This window comes from Dendrobates tinctorius, unplaced genomic scaffold, assembly GCF_039654945.1.
Source record: "Dendrobates tinctorius isolate UK_male_01 unplaced genomic scaffold, ASM3965494v1 ptg000083l, whole genome shotgun sequence".
Classification (NCBI taxonomy): domain Eukaryota; kingdom Metazoa; phylum Chordata; class Amphibia; order Anura; family Dendrobatidae; genus Dendrobates; species Dendrobates tinctorius.
The window spans coordinates 17,961,263-17,974,741 of NW_027361751.1; the positions used below are offsets into that span (position 1 = coordinate 17,961,263).

The 13,479-nt window shown below is 44.5% G+C and overlaps 1 protein-coding gene across 1 annotated transcript in view; it reads left to right on the forward strand.

Annotated features, from left to right (window-relative positions):
* THBS4 (thrombospondin 4) overlaps window positions 1–12,588 on the forward strand; it is a 75,606-nt gene extending 63,018 nt beyond the window's left edge. Inside the window, exons 20-22 of the mRNA XM_073584176.1 lie at window positions 3,113–3,285; window positions 10,784–10,923; window positions 12,023–12,588. Of these exons, the coding sequence (XP_073440277.1) occupies window positions 3,113–3,285; window positions 10,784–10,923; window positions 12,023–12,075 (366 nt within the window). The 3' untranslated portion in view covers window positions 12,076–12,588. The remainder of the gene's footprint in view (window positions 1–3,112; window positions 3,286–10,783; window positions 10,924–12,022) is intronic.
* The last annotated feature ends 891 nt before the right edge of the window (window positions 12,589–13,479 follow it).

The window sequence follows — 13,479 nt, forward strand, 5'->3', positions numbered from 1 at the left end:
ACGCATACCACGAAAGGAGGGTGAGGGGACCACGCACACCACAAAAGGGGAGTGAGGGGACCACGCATACCAGGAAAGGGGGGTGAGGGGACCAAGCATACCATGAAAGGGGGGTGAGGGGACCATGCATACCATGAAAGAGGAGTGAGGGGACCATGCATACCACGAAAGGGGGGTGAGGGGACCACGCATATCACAAAAGGAGTGTGAGGGGACCACGCATATCACGAAAGGAGTGTGAGGGGACCACGCATACCACGAAAGGGGGGTGAGGGAACCATGCATACCACAAAAAGGGGGTGAGGGGACCATGCATACCACGAAAAGGGGGGTGAGGGGACCAGGTATACCAGGATTGGGGGGCGAGGGGACCATGCATACCAGGATTGGGGGGTGAGGGGTAGCATGCATACCAGGATTGGGGGGTGAGGGGACCATGCATACCAGGATGGGGGGGGTGAGAGGACCATGCATACCAGGATAGGGAGGAGTGAGAGGACCATGTATACCAGGATAGGGAGGAGTGAGAGGACCATGCATACCAGGATAGGGGGGTGAGAGGACCATGCATACCACGAAAGGGGGGTGAGGGGACCATGCATATTAGGATTGGGGGGTGAGAGGACCACGCATACGAGGATTGGGGGTGAGGGGGCCATGCACACCAGGATAGGAGGGGGGCAGCACATACCAGGATGGGAGACCATATACCAATAAAAATGCCCGTCACCTGGGCGTAGAACGGGTTCATAGCTAGTGTGTGTGTATATATATATATATATATATATACATACACACAGTGGGGCAAAAAAGTATTTAGTCAGTCAGCAATAGTGCAAGTTCCACCACTTAAAAAGATGAGAGGCGTCTGTAATTTACATCATAGATAGACCTCAACTATGGGAGACAAACTGAGAAAAAAAAATCCAGAAAATCACATTGTCTGTTTTTTTTTTCATTTTATTTGCATATTATGGTGGAAAATAAGTATTTGGTCAGAAACAAGCAATCAAGATTTCTGGCTCTCACAGACCTGTAACTTCTTTAAGAGTCTCCTCTTTCCTCCACTCATTACCTGTAGTAATGGCACCTGTTTAAACTTGTTATCAGTATAAAAAGACACCTGTGCACACCCTCAAACAGTCTGACTCCAAACTCCACTATGGTGAAGACCAAAGAGCTGTCAAAGGACACCAGAAACAAAATTCTAGCCCTGCACCAGGCTGGGAAGACTGAATCTGCAATAGCCAACCAGCTTGGAGTGAAGAAATCAACTGTGGGAGCAATAATTAGAAAATGGAAGACATACAAGACCACTGATAATCTCCCTCGATCTGGTGCTCCACGCAAAATCCCACCCCGTGGGGTCAGAATGATCACAAGAACGGTGAGCAAAAATCCCAGAACCACGTGGGGGGACCTAGTGAATGAACTGCAGAGAGCTGGGACCAATGTAACAAGGCCTACCATAAGTAACACACTACGCCACCATGGACTCAGATCCTGCAGTGCCAGACGTGTCCCACTGCTTAAGCCTGTACATGTCCGGGCCCGTCTGAAGTTTGCTAGAGAGCATTTGGATGATCCAGAGGAGTTTTGGGAGAATGTCCTATGGTCTGATGAAACCAAACTGGAACTGTTTGGTAGAAACACAACTTGTCGTGTTTGGAGGAAAAAGAATACTGAGTTGCATCCATCAAACACCATACCTACTGTAAAGCATGGTGGTGGAAACATCATGCTTTGGGGCTGTTTCTCTGCAAAGGGGCCAGGACGACTGATCCGGGTACATGAAAGAATGAATGGGGCCATGTATCGTGAGATTTTGAGTGAAAACCTCCTTCCATCAGCAAGGGCATTGAAGATGAAACGTGGCTGGGTCTTTCAACATGACAATGATCCAAAGCACACCGCCAGGGCAACGAAGGAGTGGCTTCGTAAGAAGCATTTCAAGGTCCTGGAGTGGCCTAGCCAGTCTCCAGATCTCAACCCTATAGAAAACCTTTGGAGGGAGTTGAAAGTCCGTGTTGCCAAGCGAAAAGCCAAAAACATCACTGCTCTAGAGGAGATCTGCATGGAGGAATGGGCCAACATACCAACAACAGTGTGTGGCAACCTTGTGAAGACTTACAGAAAACGTTTGACCTCTGTCATTGCCAACAAAGGATATATCACAAAGTATTGAGATGAAATTTTGTTTCTGACCAAATACTTATTTTCCACCATAATATGCAAATAAAATGAAAAAAAAACAGACAATGTGATTTTCTGGATTTTTTTTACTCAGTTTGTCTCCCATAGTTGAGGTCTACCTATGATGTAAATTACAGACGCCTCTCATCTTTTTAAGTGGTGGAACTTGCACTATTGCTGACTGACTAAATACTTTTTTGCCCCACTGTATATATATATATATATATATATATTATGAAAAGAGAAAATGCATAATCAACATTGCAGCAAGATTTTGAATCCAGCACATCCTGCAAAACACAGCTGTCATATGGCTACATCAATGGAAAAATTCAAAAGTTTTGACTCTTTGAACATTGTGATGAAAAGTGAAACGCTGAAAAAAATATAAGTTCTTAAGGAGCAAAAGAGCTGTGTTATTAAGGTGCTGATATACGGTATATATCACACTGGATGTCTTGAAGTCCCTCTAAGGGCTCGTTCACACGGCTGTACTTTCTGTCTGAGTGCTGCACAGTGCTCGATCCAATGTTTTTCAGTGGCAAAGGGCAAATGATAATAGCTGCTGTAAAAAAAATGGACAGCACATGGATGACGTGAGAAAAAAATGGCCCCCTTTTCTGGATGAAACTGAACCTTTTTTTTTTTAATACAGTATTATGAATGTATCCTAACAGACAATCCGGCCTTGTTAGCTATGGCAGCAGCTCAGCTTTCACTTCCAGGAAAATCAGAATGTACACTGATGCAAATATTAAGCAAATCAGGCCGGAGAAAACTTTTCACAAAACTCCTGTATATTTCTACACGTTTTGAAAAATAAATTGGGAATTATTATTTGACTAGCTTGTGTTAGAGCTTAGATTGTGCTAGGATGACAGATTCTCACTGACTAGTTCTGCAATCTTTCCCCTATTAGGCCGTCAAATCAAAGACCGGGCCTGGAGAACATCTTCGAAACTCACTGTGGCACACTGGCGACACCAATGACCAAGTGAGGCTGCTGTGGAAAGACCCCAGAAATGTCGGCTGGAAAGACAAGGTGTCTTATCGTTGGTTCTTGCAGCACAGACCTCAGGTCGGATATATTAGGTCAGTATATCATAGAATATTAGACTTGGAAGGAACATCAATGGTCATCGTATCTAACCCCCTGTGTTGTGAATTCCCTTGCTCAGACTTCTGAGCTGGATCTCCCTCTGGTGGTTACTGGGAGTAGTGGAGCTGGCCAGCCTGATGGAAGTTTGCCACCTGACGATGATGATTGGGAATCTGGGATTGCTGGTTGGGAGCATATAAGTGAGCCTGCTTCCCTTGGTGGTTGCTGGTGTTTTCCTCCTTGTGCATTTGGAGCTCTTCAGTCTCCTGCCTGATCTGCATGGTTCAGTTAAGTTATTCTTTTGCTAATCCTTTGCATCTAATCTGGTTGTAGCTTTTTTTTGCTTTCTGCTTTGTTGCGAGGGTTCAGCGTACTCCCTGCTGGGGGCAGCGCTGTGCCCCGCTCCATATGTTACAGCTTGTGCCAGTTTGTTCAGTCTTTTGCTTTGCTTCCAGTTCACACCAGAGTGCTGATCTAGCGGGGGTGAAGTCGTGTGGCCTAAGGTTTTTTGTATATCAGATGTGTTGGATTTTTAGGGTTTTTGCATGATTGCAGACAGTATCTTTTCTGTCCTGTCCTATCTAGACAGTTTCGGCCCCATCATTTGCTCAGTCTATTTTCTGCCTGTTTGTGTCTCATCTTGTCTCACCGACAATACAGGTACATGTTTGGGGGCTGTCTATTCCTTTGGGGATCTGCTCCGGGGTAGTTTAGATTTCACCTTTCTGGCTTTAGGCTTAGTTAGGTCTCCCGCTGTGCCGAGGCGTCTAAAGCCCCCGTTACACACTGCGATATCGCTAGCAATATCGCTGTAAAGTCACCGATTTTGTGACGTTGCAGCGATATTGCTAGCGATATCGCTGCATGTGATACTTACCTCCGACCGGCTCCCCCGCTGGTTATCGCTGATCGCGCGAGAAGCTCCTGGACCATTCCTCGTCGGCCACTTCCTGCTGGGGCTTCCTGTGGCGCCGACGAGCGACGCGTGGAGCCGGGCGGGAGGACGCAGGATCGCCACGTCTGACAGGTAAGTAGCGACCCCCGTCCCCAGCGATGTCGCTGGTGAGATCTGCCTGTGTGGCAGCTCACTAGCGACCACCTAGCGATGCACCAGCGATCCTGACCGCGTAATATCGCTAGTCGGGATCGCTGGTGCATCGCTAGGTGTAACGGTACCCTAAGGCATCGTAGGAACGCTCCAGGGCTACTGCTAGTTGTGTTGTTAGGATCAGGAGTTACCAACCTCTCTGGTTTCCTAGTGGCTTAGCTTGTTCATGCCATCCTCCTCGGTGACCCATTCATAAAAGAATCACCAGCCAAAACTGTAGACTCTAGGATACTCAAAAGAAGGAACGAATTGTAAAAAAAAAAAAAACTGTCAGAATTTTTTATATATTTTTTCTCTGGGGCCGCAAGAGGATTTTTTTCCTTAATGGAGACTAAGCAATTGTAGTGCGGGGAATTTCTGCCTATCTCGCTCAATCATCTGCTGTAGAACCAGAGATCCCTACTCCTGATGTGTTTTCGGGGGATTGGTCAAAATTTTTGAATTTTAAGAATAACTGTAAAGTATTTCTTGCTTTTGAAACCTAATTCATCGGGGAGCTCGGTGCAGCAGGTTAAAATTGTCATCTCACTGCTACGCGGCGATCCCCAGGATTGAGCTTTTTCTCTGACACCTGGAGATCCTGGTCAGGCCCTGGGGTTGTTGTATGATGAACCTAATGCTATTGATCAAGCTGTGAAAGCCTTATTGGCATTGAACCAGGGTCAGGATGCTGTGGAGTTATACTGCCAGAAGTTCCAAAAGTGGGCGGTCCTTACTAAATGAATGACGATGCCCTAGCAGCTCGCTTTCGGAAAGGTCTAGCAGAAACTGTAAAAGATGTTATGGTGGGATTTCCTGTCCCCTCTGGTCTTAATGACTCCATGTCATTAGCCATTCAAATTGATCGACTTTTATGTGAACGTAAAAGTACGCGAGAGGCGGTGCTGCCTTTTGAACAAACTTCTGAACCCATGCAATGTGATAGGGTTTTGTCTAGGGCGCAACGTCAAGAGTTTAGAAGGCGTAATAAGTTATACTTCTTTTGTGGGGACGCCTCTCATGTTATTTCTGTCTGCCCTAAACGAGAAAAATGTTTTGCTCACGCATTTGCGGTGGGGAAGTGTACAGCCTAAGTTCCTTTTGGCGGTTACCTTGATCTGCTCCTTGTCTAAATTTTCTTCTAAGGCCTTTGTTGATTCAGGAGCAGCTTTGAATCTGATGGATCTTGACTTTGCCAAACGTTGTGGTTTCCCCATGGTGCCCCTGCGGACCCCTATTCCCTTGAGGAGGTTGATGCTACCCCTTTGGTGGAGAATAAACCCCAGTTTTGATCCCAGGTAATAATTTGGGTCACCCCAGACCATCAAGAGAATTGTACATTTTTGGTGTTGCACAATTTACATGATATTATTGTACTGGGTTTTCCTTGGTTGCAAACCCATAATCCTGTTTTGGATTGGAATTCTGTGTCTGTGGTGAGTTGGGGTTGTCAATGTGTTCTTAGTGACACTCCTGTTTTCTCCACCTCTCCCCAGTCTCAAGACGTTCCTGACTATTTGGCTGATTTTTCTGATGTATTTAGTGAGAGTAAGTCCACGTCTTTGCCTCCTCATAGGAGTTATGACTGCGCAATTGAGTTAATGCCCGGTTGTAAATTTCCCAAGGGTCGGCTTTTCTACTTATCGGTACCTGAACATGATGCTATGCGATCTTATATCAAGGAATCATTGGAGATGGGTTATATCAGACCATCCTCTTCGCCTTTGGGTGCTGGTTTTTTATTTGTGGCCAAAAAAGATGGCTCATTAAGGCCATGTATTGACTATCGTTCCCTTAAGAAGATCACTGTTAAATATCAGTACCCGTTACCCCTGATTTCTGATTTATTTTCCAGAGTTAAAAGTGCTTGCTGGTTTACCAAACTTTACCTCAGGGGGGCGTATAATCTTATTCGCATCAAGCACGGGGATGAATGGAAGATGGCGTTTAATAATCCGGAGGGACATTTTGAGTACCTGGTGATGCCTTTTGGGCTCACTAATGCCCCTTCCGTCTTCCAATCTTTTATGAATTATATTTTCTGGGACCTTGTGGATAAGTTTTTGATAATTTATCTGGATAATATTTTGATTTTTTCCAGTGATTGGGATTCTCATGTGGAACATGTCCGGACTGTGTTCCGGATTTTGAGGGAAAATACTCTGTTAAGGGATCAAAATGTCTTTTTGGTGTACAGAGGATTTCGTTTTTGGGATTCATTTTGTCCCCATCTGCTATTGAAATGGATCCGGCCAAGGTACAGGCCATTTATGATTGGGTTCCGCCCACTTCTCTGAAGGCTCTTCAGAAGTTTTTGGGTTTTGCTAATTTCTACTGTAAAACTAAGTAATTTTTCTGGTATTGTTAAACCTTTGACGGATTTGACCAAAAAGGGCGCTGATGTGGCGAATTGGTCTCCAGAGGCAGTCTCGGCATTTCAGGAGCTTAAGCAGAGATTCACTTCTGCTCCGGTTCTACGGCACCCTGATGTTTCACTCCCTTTTCAGGTGGAGACAGATGCTTCTGAGATTGGTGCAGGAGCCGTTTTGTCTCAAAGAGATCCCGTAATCTCTAAGATGAATCCCTGTGCCTTCTTTTCTCAAAAAATGTTCTCCATCTGAACGTAACTATGACGTGAGGAATCGGGAATTATTGGCCATGAAGTGGGCATTTGAAGAGTGGAGCCATTGTTTGGAGGGAGCTAGACATCAAGTTGTGGTCCTCACCGATCACAAGAATTTGATATATCCTGAATCAGCCAAGCGCTTGAATCCTAGACAGGCTAGGTGGGCCTTGTTTTTCACGCATTTTAATATTGTGGTCTCCTTTCTTCCGGGCACTAAGAATGTTAAGGCGGACGCCCTTTCTAGGAGTTTCTTTGCGGATTCTCTTGAAGTGACCGAGCCTACGACCATTCTAAATGAGGGTGTGGTTCTTTCCGCCATCTCTGATTTGAGATGTGCCCTGGAGGAATTTCAGGAGGATAAACCTGAACGATGCCCTATGGGAAAATTGTATGTCTCTGACCAGTGGAGGAAAAGAGTAATGTCTGAAATTCATTGCTCCGTGTTGGCTGGTCATCCAGGTATCTTTGGTACCAGAGATTTGGTGAGTCGGTCTTTTTGGTGGCCTGCCTTATCTTGTGATGTCAGGAATTTTGTGCAGTCCTGTGGGACTTGTTCTTGGTCTAATCCCTGTTCTCGTGCTAGTGGTTTGTTGATGCCCTTGCCGATACCCAGGAGGCCATGGACCCATATCTAAATGGATTTTATCTCTGATCTCCCTGTCTCTCAGAGAATGACTGTTATTTGGGTGATTTGTAATAGATTTTCTAAGATGATCCATCTTGTACCACTCTCAAAGTTGCCATCTTCTTCTGAGTTGGTACCCTTGTTTTTACAACAAGTGGTTCATTTGCACGGGATTCCTGAGAACATTGTGTCGGATAGAGGGATCCAGTTTGTTTCCAGATTTTGGAGAGCTTTTTGTTCCAAACTGGGAATTCAGTTGTCTTTCTCCTCTGAATTTCATCCTCAGACCAATGGGCAGACTGAGAGAACAAACCAGAAGTTGGAGTCCTATTTGAGATGTTTCATATCTGCTGATCAGGATGATTGCGTCTCATTTTTGCTCTTGGCGGAATTCGCGCTAAACAATGGGGCTAGCTCTGCCACTTTGATGTCTCCTTTCTTTTGTAACTTTGGGTTTCACCCTCGATTTTCTTCGGGGCAGGTAGAAGCTTATGCCTGCCCAGGTGTGGATTCTGTGGTAGAGAGAATGCAGCAGATTTAGGACCAAGTAGTGGATAAGTTGTCCCACTCTCAGGAAAAGGTCCAACGGTTTTCCAAACGGCATTGGACCATTGGTCCCCGGTTTAAAGTGGTGATATGGTTTGGCATCTCCAAAATTCAAGCAAAGGTTTATTGGACCTTAAGATTTTGGAAACCTTTAGCCCCGTTTCTTTTCGTTTGGCTCTTCCAGTTACGTTTAAGATTCATAACGTCTTTCATAAATCTTTGTTGAAAAGGTTTGTGGAGCCAGTCATTCCCATGGCAGCACCCCCTGACCCTGTAATGGTTATGGGTAATTTGGAGTATGAGGTAGAGAAGATATTGGATTCTCGTCTGGCTAGACAGTGACTTCAGTACTTGGTCAAGTGGAAGGTTATGGCCAGGAGGATAATTCTTGGGTCTCTGCTTCTGATATTCATGCCAAGTGTCATGGTCACGTGTGTCTGGACGCAGATGATACCGCAAGGCGGACCCATAACACACGTGACCCTGGATACAGCGCCTCCAGTGGCGAATTTAAATAATACGTGCAGATGGATACACCGCCTCCACCTGGCGAATTTAGGTATTACACGTTAATATGAATTCTGGAAACCCCGCCTCCAGTACGGAGAATTTAAATAATAAGGGGGAACCTGGATAACATTAACAATGGTGGGCCCTGCGATAGGGAATGGGGACATGGAGACCTCCTAAGCTCCCCTGAGCCAGTGTCCCTGCACTCCTTACGTTCCCTATACAGGCTCCGCACCTGTCGCCGCACGCGAACCTTAAACCCTTGCTCGCCCTGACCCTAAACCCTCACTAGGGAATTGGTCGGTGCGGAGACTAATCCCACCACTGCACTAACAACACACATGAGGAAAGAAGACAATACAGGGGAAACACCACTTAGCTTTAGGCTCTGTGCTTATGCTCCTGCAACAGAGCCCCACCACCTGCGTGCGTCTTCTCCTCCACCCGGATCCATCACCATCCTGGATCCTACACCATAGTGCAGCCTTGGAGCAGAGTCCATCTCCAGTTGCAGCAGTCCAATAACAGAGTCCCAAGGATGAGTCAGCCTCTGCCAAAATTCTAAGCATGCTTGAGTCCAGCTCTCGGCCACCAAGTCGAGCATGCCGAGTGCAACTCTCTCCATAGTCGCCACTCCCCAAAGCAATGCATGCACTTCCCGCCGACACCATAAACTGCGACTCCTCCACGCCATGCCAGCAATTCCTGCAGACACCATTAGCTGCCACTCGTCTCCTCTGGCTGACTGCGCAGGACTCCTCTTCAGCTCCATGTTCACCCAGGCTTCACAAACTCAGAATGAATCAATCAATATAACCAGCAGTGATTGCACACCCTGAGACTCACTTATAGAGCCCCACACCTGATTCATAATTACGTGCACATTAAACCTAAAGTGCGATACCACTAACCACCCCAGGGGACAGTCAAGTCACTTGGCACTTGCCAAAGTAAAAAAAAGTTCACCCTGTGCAATTTAAAACTGTCAGATCAAATTCAGATCATGACACCAAGAGATTGATTCGTGCTTTTCATCGGGCCCATCCTGATTAGCCTGGGGAGTGTGGATGAGGGTTTGGTGACCCCTCCTCAAGGGGGGTACTGTTGTGAATTCCCTTGCTCAGACTTCTGAGCTGGAGCTCCCTCTGGTGTTTACTGGGAGTAGTGGAGCTGGCCAGTCTGATGGAAGTTTGCCACCTGACGACGATGATTGGGAATCTGGGATTGCTGGCTGGGAGCAAGTAAGTGAGCAGGCTTCCCTTGGTGGTTGCTGGTGTTTTCCTCCTTGTGCATTTGGAGCTCTTCAGTCTCCTGCCCGATCTCAATGGTTCAGTTAAGTGATTCTTTTGCATCTAATCTGGTTGTGCCTTTTTTTTGCTTTCTGCTTTGTTGTGAGGGTTCAGCGTACTCCCTGCTGGGGGCAGCGCTGGGCCCCGCTCCATATGTTACAGCTTGTGCCAGTTTGTTCAGTCCCCTGTTATATTAGTATCTTTTGCTTTGCTTCCAGTTCACAGTTCCAGTGCTGATCTAGCGGGGGTGAGGTCGTGTGGCCTCAGGTTTTTTGTATATCAGATGTGTTGGATTTTTTAGGGTTTTTGCATTATTGCAGACAGTATCTTTTCTGTCCTGTCCTATCTAGACAGTTTGGGCCCCATCATTTGCTCAGTCTATTTTCTGCCTGTGTTTGTGTCTTATCTTGTCTCACCGACAATATATGTTTGGGGGCTGTCTATTCCTTTGGGGATCTGCTCCGGGGCAGTTTAGATTTCACCTTTCTGGCTTTAGGCTTAGTTAGTTCTCCAGCTGTGCCGAGGCATCTAGGGCATCATAGGAATGCTCCACGGCTACTGCTAGTTGTGTTGCTAGGATCAGGGGTCTGCAATCCGCTGAGTTACCAACCTTTCATGCTTCCTGGTGGCTTAGCTTGTTCCTGCCATCCTTCTCGGTGACCCATTCATAACACCCCTGCTCAATCCTGCAGGATGTACTGTATTTTTGGTCCGAGAGCTGTCCGTACTACAAAAACAATATATGATGGATTTACTGCCTGTCTGTACACAATTTATATAATGGAGTGAAATTATGATGCAATTCCAGGGCAAGGTTTTATGAAGGTACGGAGCTGGTAGCAGATTCAGGAGTCACTGTGGACACCACTATGCGTGGAGGAAGACTTGGAGTATTCTGCTTCTCACAGGAAAACATCATCTGGTCTAATCTGAAGTATCGTTGTAATGGTAAATTTTGTTATGTATTTTAATAATTTAATAGTATGGTAAAATACATACATGTCTACTCTTCCCAAAACATCTGAAAAAGAATTCAAATTTCTTGGGCGCCACAGACACCCATATCTTCCCAGAAAGCAGCGCTTCCGAAAGGTTTATTGTGTTTGATACCAAGATGTGGAGAATGGTGGTATGATGTTAAATAGGGACTATGGCTATGGGAGAAAGTTGGAAAGTATAATTATATGGGTTTCTGCAAAAGGAGCAAACTACTACAAGATCAGGAGCTCTACTATAAATGTACTTACCTAAATAATATGAGTCGCAACTGGGCCATATATGATGTTAGGCAATATAGGTGGCTGCCTGGGGAATCTCCATATTTAATCTTTAATATTTTCTGTGCAGCCAATTTGACATTGTGTCTGAATTGCTGATGCTGTTATAATTGGTAGAAATTATGAGTTCTGTCATTGACTTTTTTAAAGCTTTTATTTTACTCATTTATATAGCACTATTAATTCCGCAGCTCTTTACAGACATTATTATATGCCGCTTTTTTGGCCAAAGAGTATATGCAGTATTACAAAGATAGGGCTTGGTCAGAAAGGATAGTCATTTTGTGCCAAAACTTTAGGTAGTGAGGGTTTTTGAAGTATGATACGGATGGCACATGGATGAAAAATTGTCTGTTTTCAGGATGAAAAATTGACAATTTTGTATATGCTCGAGAAAACACAGCCTAACACAAAACCTCCCCACTTCATGAAAAGGAAAGATGGTGCTGATATTCACCAATTCTACAATCTCACTAATGGTAAACGATGGCCTACATTAGATGCACTGTATGTTGGCCACAAGATAGCAAAGGTATAACTCTTCCTGTCCAAGACCATAGACCCATTAGAGTAATTAATGAATTTGTGTGTGGATCTGGCTCATTATTTGGCACATTTGCACAAACCACAAAAAGTATGTCGTTTCACATGCATATGTAATGATACTAAATATTAAACGTTTAAGAAACATAATTGCTATTGTTTCCTCCTGCCAGAAAAGGAACAACACGCAGCATCTGAGATAATGTGTTTTTCCTCTTTATTTCCAGACACAATCCCTGAGGACTTTCAAGCTTTTCAAGCTCAGCAGTTTGCAAGTTAAAGGAGCATAGAGCCACGGAAGACATGTATTTTTTGTTTTGCTGTAATCACATTTCTATTTGTTCAAAAGGAAGAAATCTCTGATGTAACAAAGTTCTTTTTATACTTACTGTACATGAATGTATGTTAAAGAAAACATACAATAAAGAGAGGGTAGAGGGTACACTTAGATGTCACTTAGGTGGTCTCAGAAGCATAGGTTACGATGAGTTGATGCTGCAGAGTTTTATCACTAGATATTGGTTATTCTGGGTGTGCATTACTATTGTGTCCAAAGTTGGGCTCATGCATTCAGGAGACGTGTGCCCGACAGTGGCCACAGTCAGGATGGATGTCATGGCATCTGTCCACCATAGAGACCCTTTGTAAAGAAATGTAAACCGCAGTGGTCCTCTGTATATGAAAGCGCCGTCTGCTGTATTTTTACCGTGACCGCACATGTGCAGTTGCACAGGGCAAGTAAAATGCAATGTATTACCAAAAGTAATGTTCATTAAAGAGTAACTAAAGCGTTTTTTTTACAATTATTGATCATTATTTGCAAATTTATGTATATAACATTTGTAATATATTTAATTACCTTATTTTGCCTCCTTCTCTCCCAAAAACTATGCTGCAGTGCGGTTTCAATCTCAATTCAAGCTCCTTTAGAAGCTGCTTTTATCTGCTGCTTAATAAGATTCCTACACTATATTCAAGCAGAGTACGGGACTTTCCTTCTCTGAGCCGCTCTGCACACAAGTCAGTGCGCCGCTAGAAATGAAGATTGTAAAGTAAGCAGACAATTGAGTATCTTGCTCCTTTGTCAGGTGATCGGCAGCCTGGTTATACTGCCCAATTATTGGGAAACAAGCTTTTCTATGATCAATTCTGATAATTTACCAGTGTAAATTTTCTCTTATTTTGCGGATGGACCAATGTGCATCCTGGCAGACTGGAATACAAATTGGCATTAAGAGAAAATTTTAGAAGACCAGTAAGACCACAGTCACACATTCAGTGTTTGGTCAGTATTTTACCTCAGTATCCGTAAGCCAAAACCAGGAGTGGAGCAATCAGAGGGAAAGTATAATAGAGACATGTCACCACTTCTGCATTTTTCACTTAATCCTGGCTTTCACTTACAAATACTGGTGTAAAATACTGAAAGTATGACCATAGCCTTAATCCATTTTCAACAATGTGCATTTAAAAAGCATTACTCCAAACCTACATATCAATATTACTGTAAATCCAAATCCTTCATATGCATTTTTTGTTTATACATTAGTGACATATTCAGTCTTAGTGAGGCTGGCAGTGACTTACTGCTTAGCATTATTGCCTAGTGGCACATGTTACTGAGTTAGCGTCTTCATGGATCTTGTACAGGGAGGTCCATTTATATGGATACACCTAAATAAAA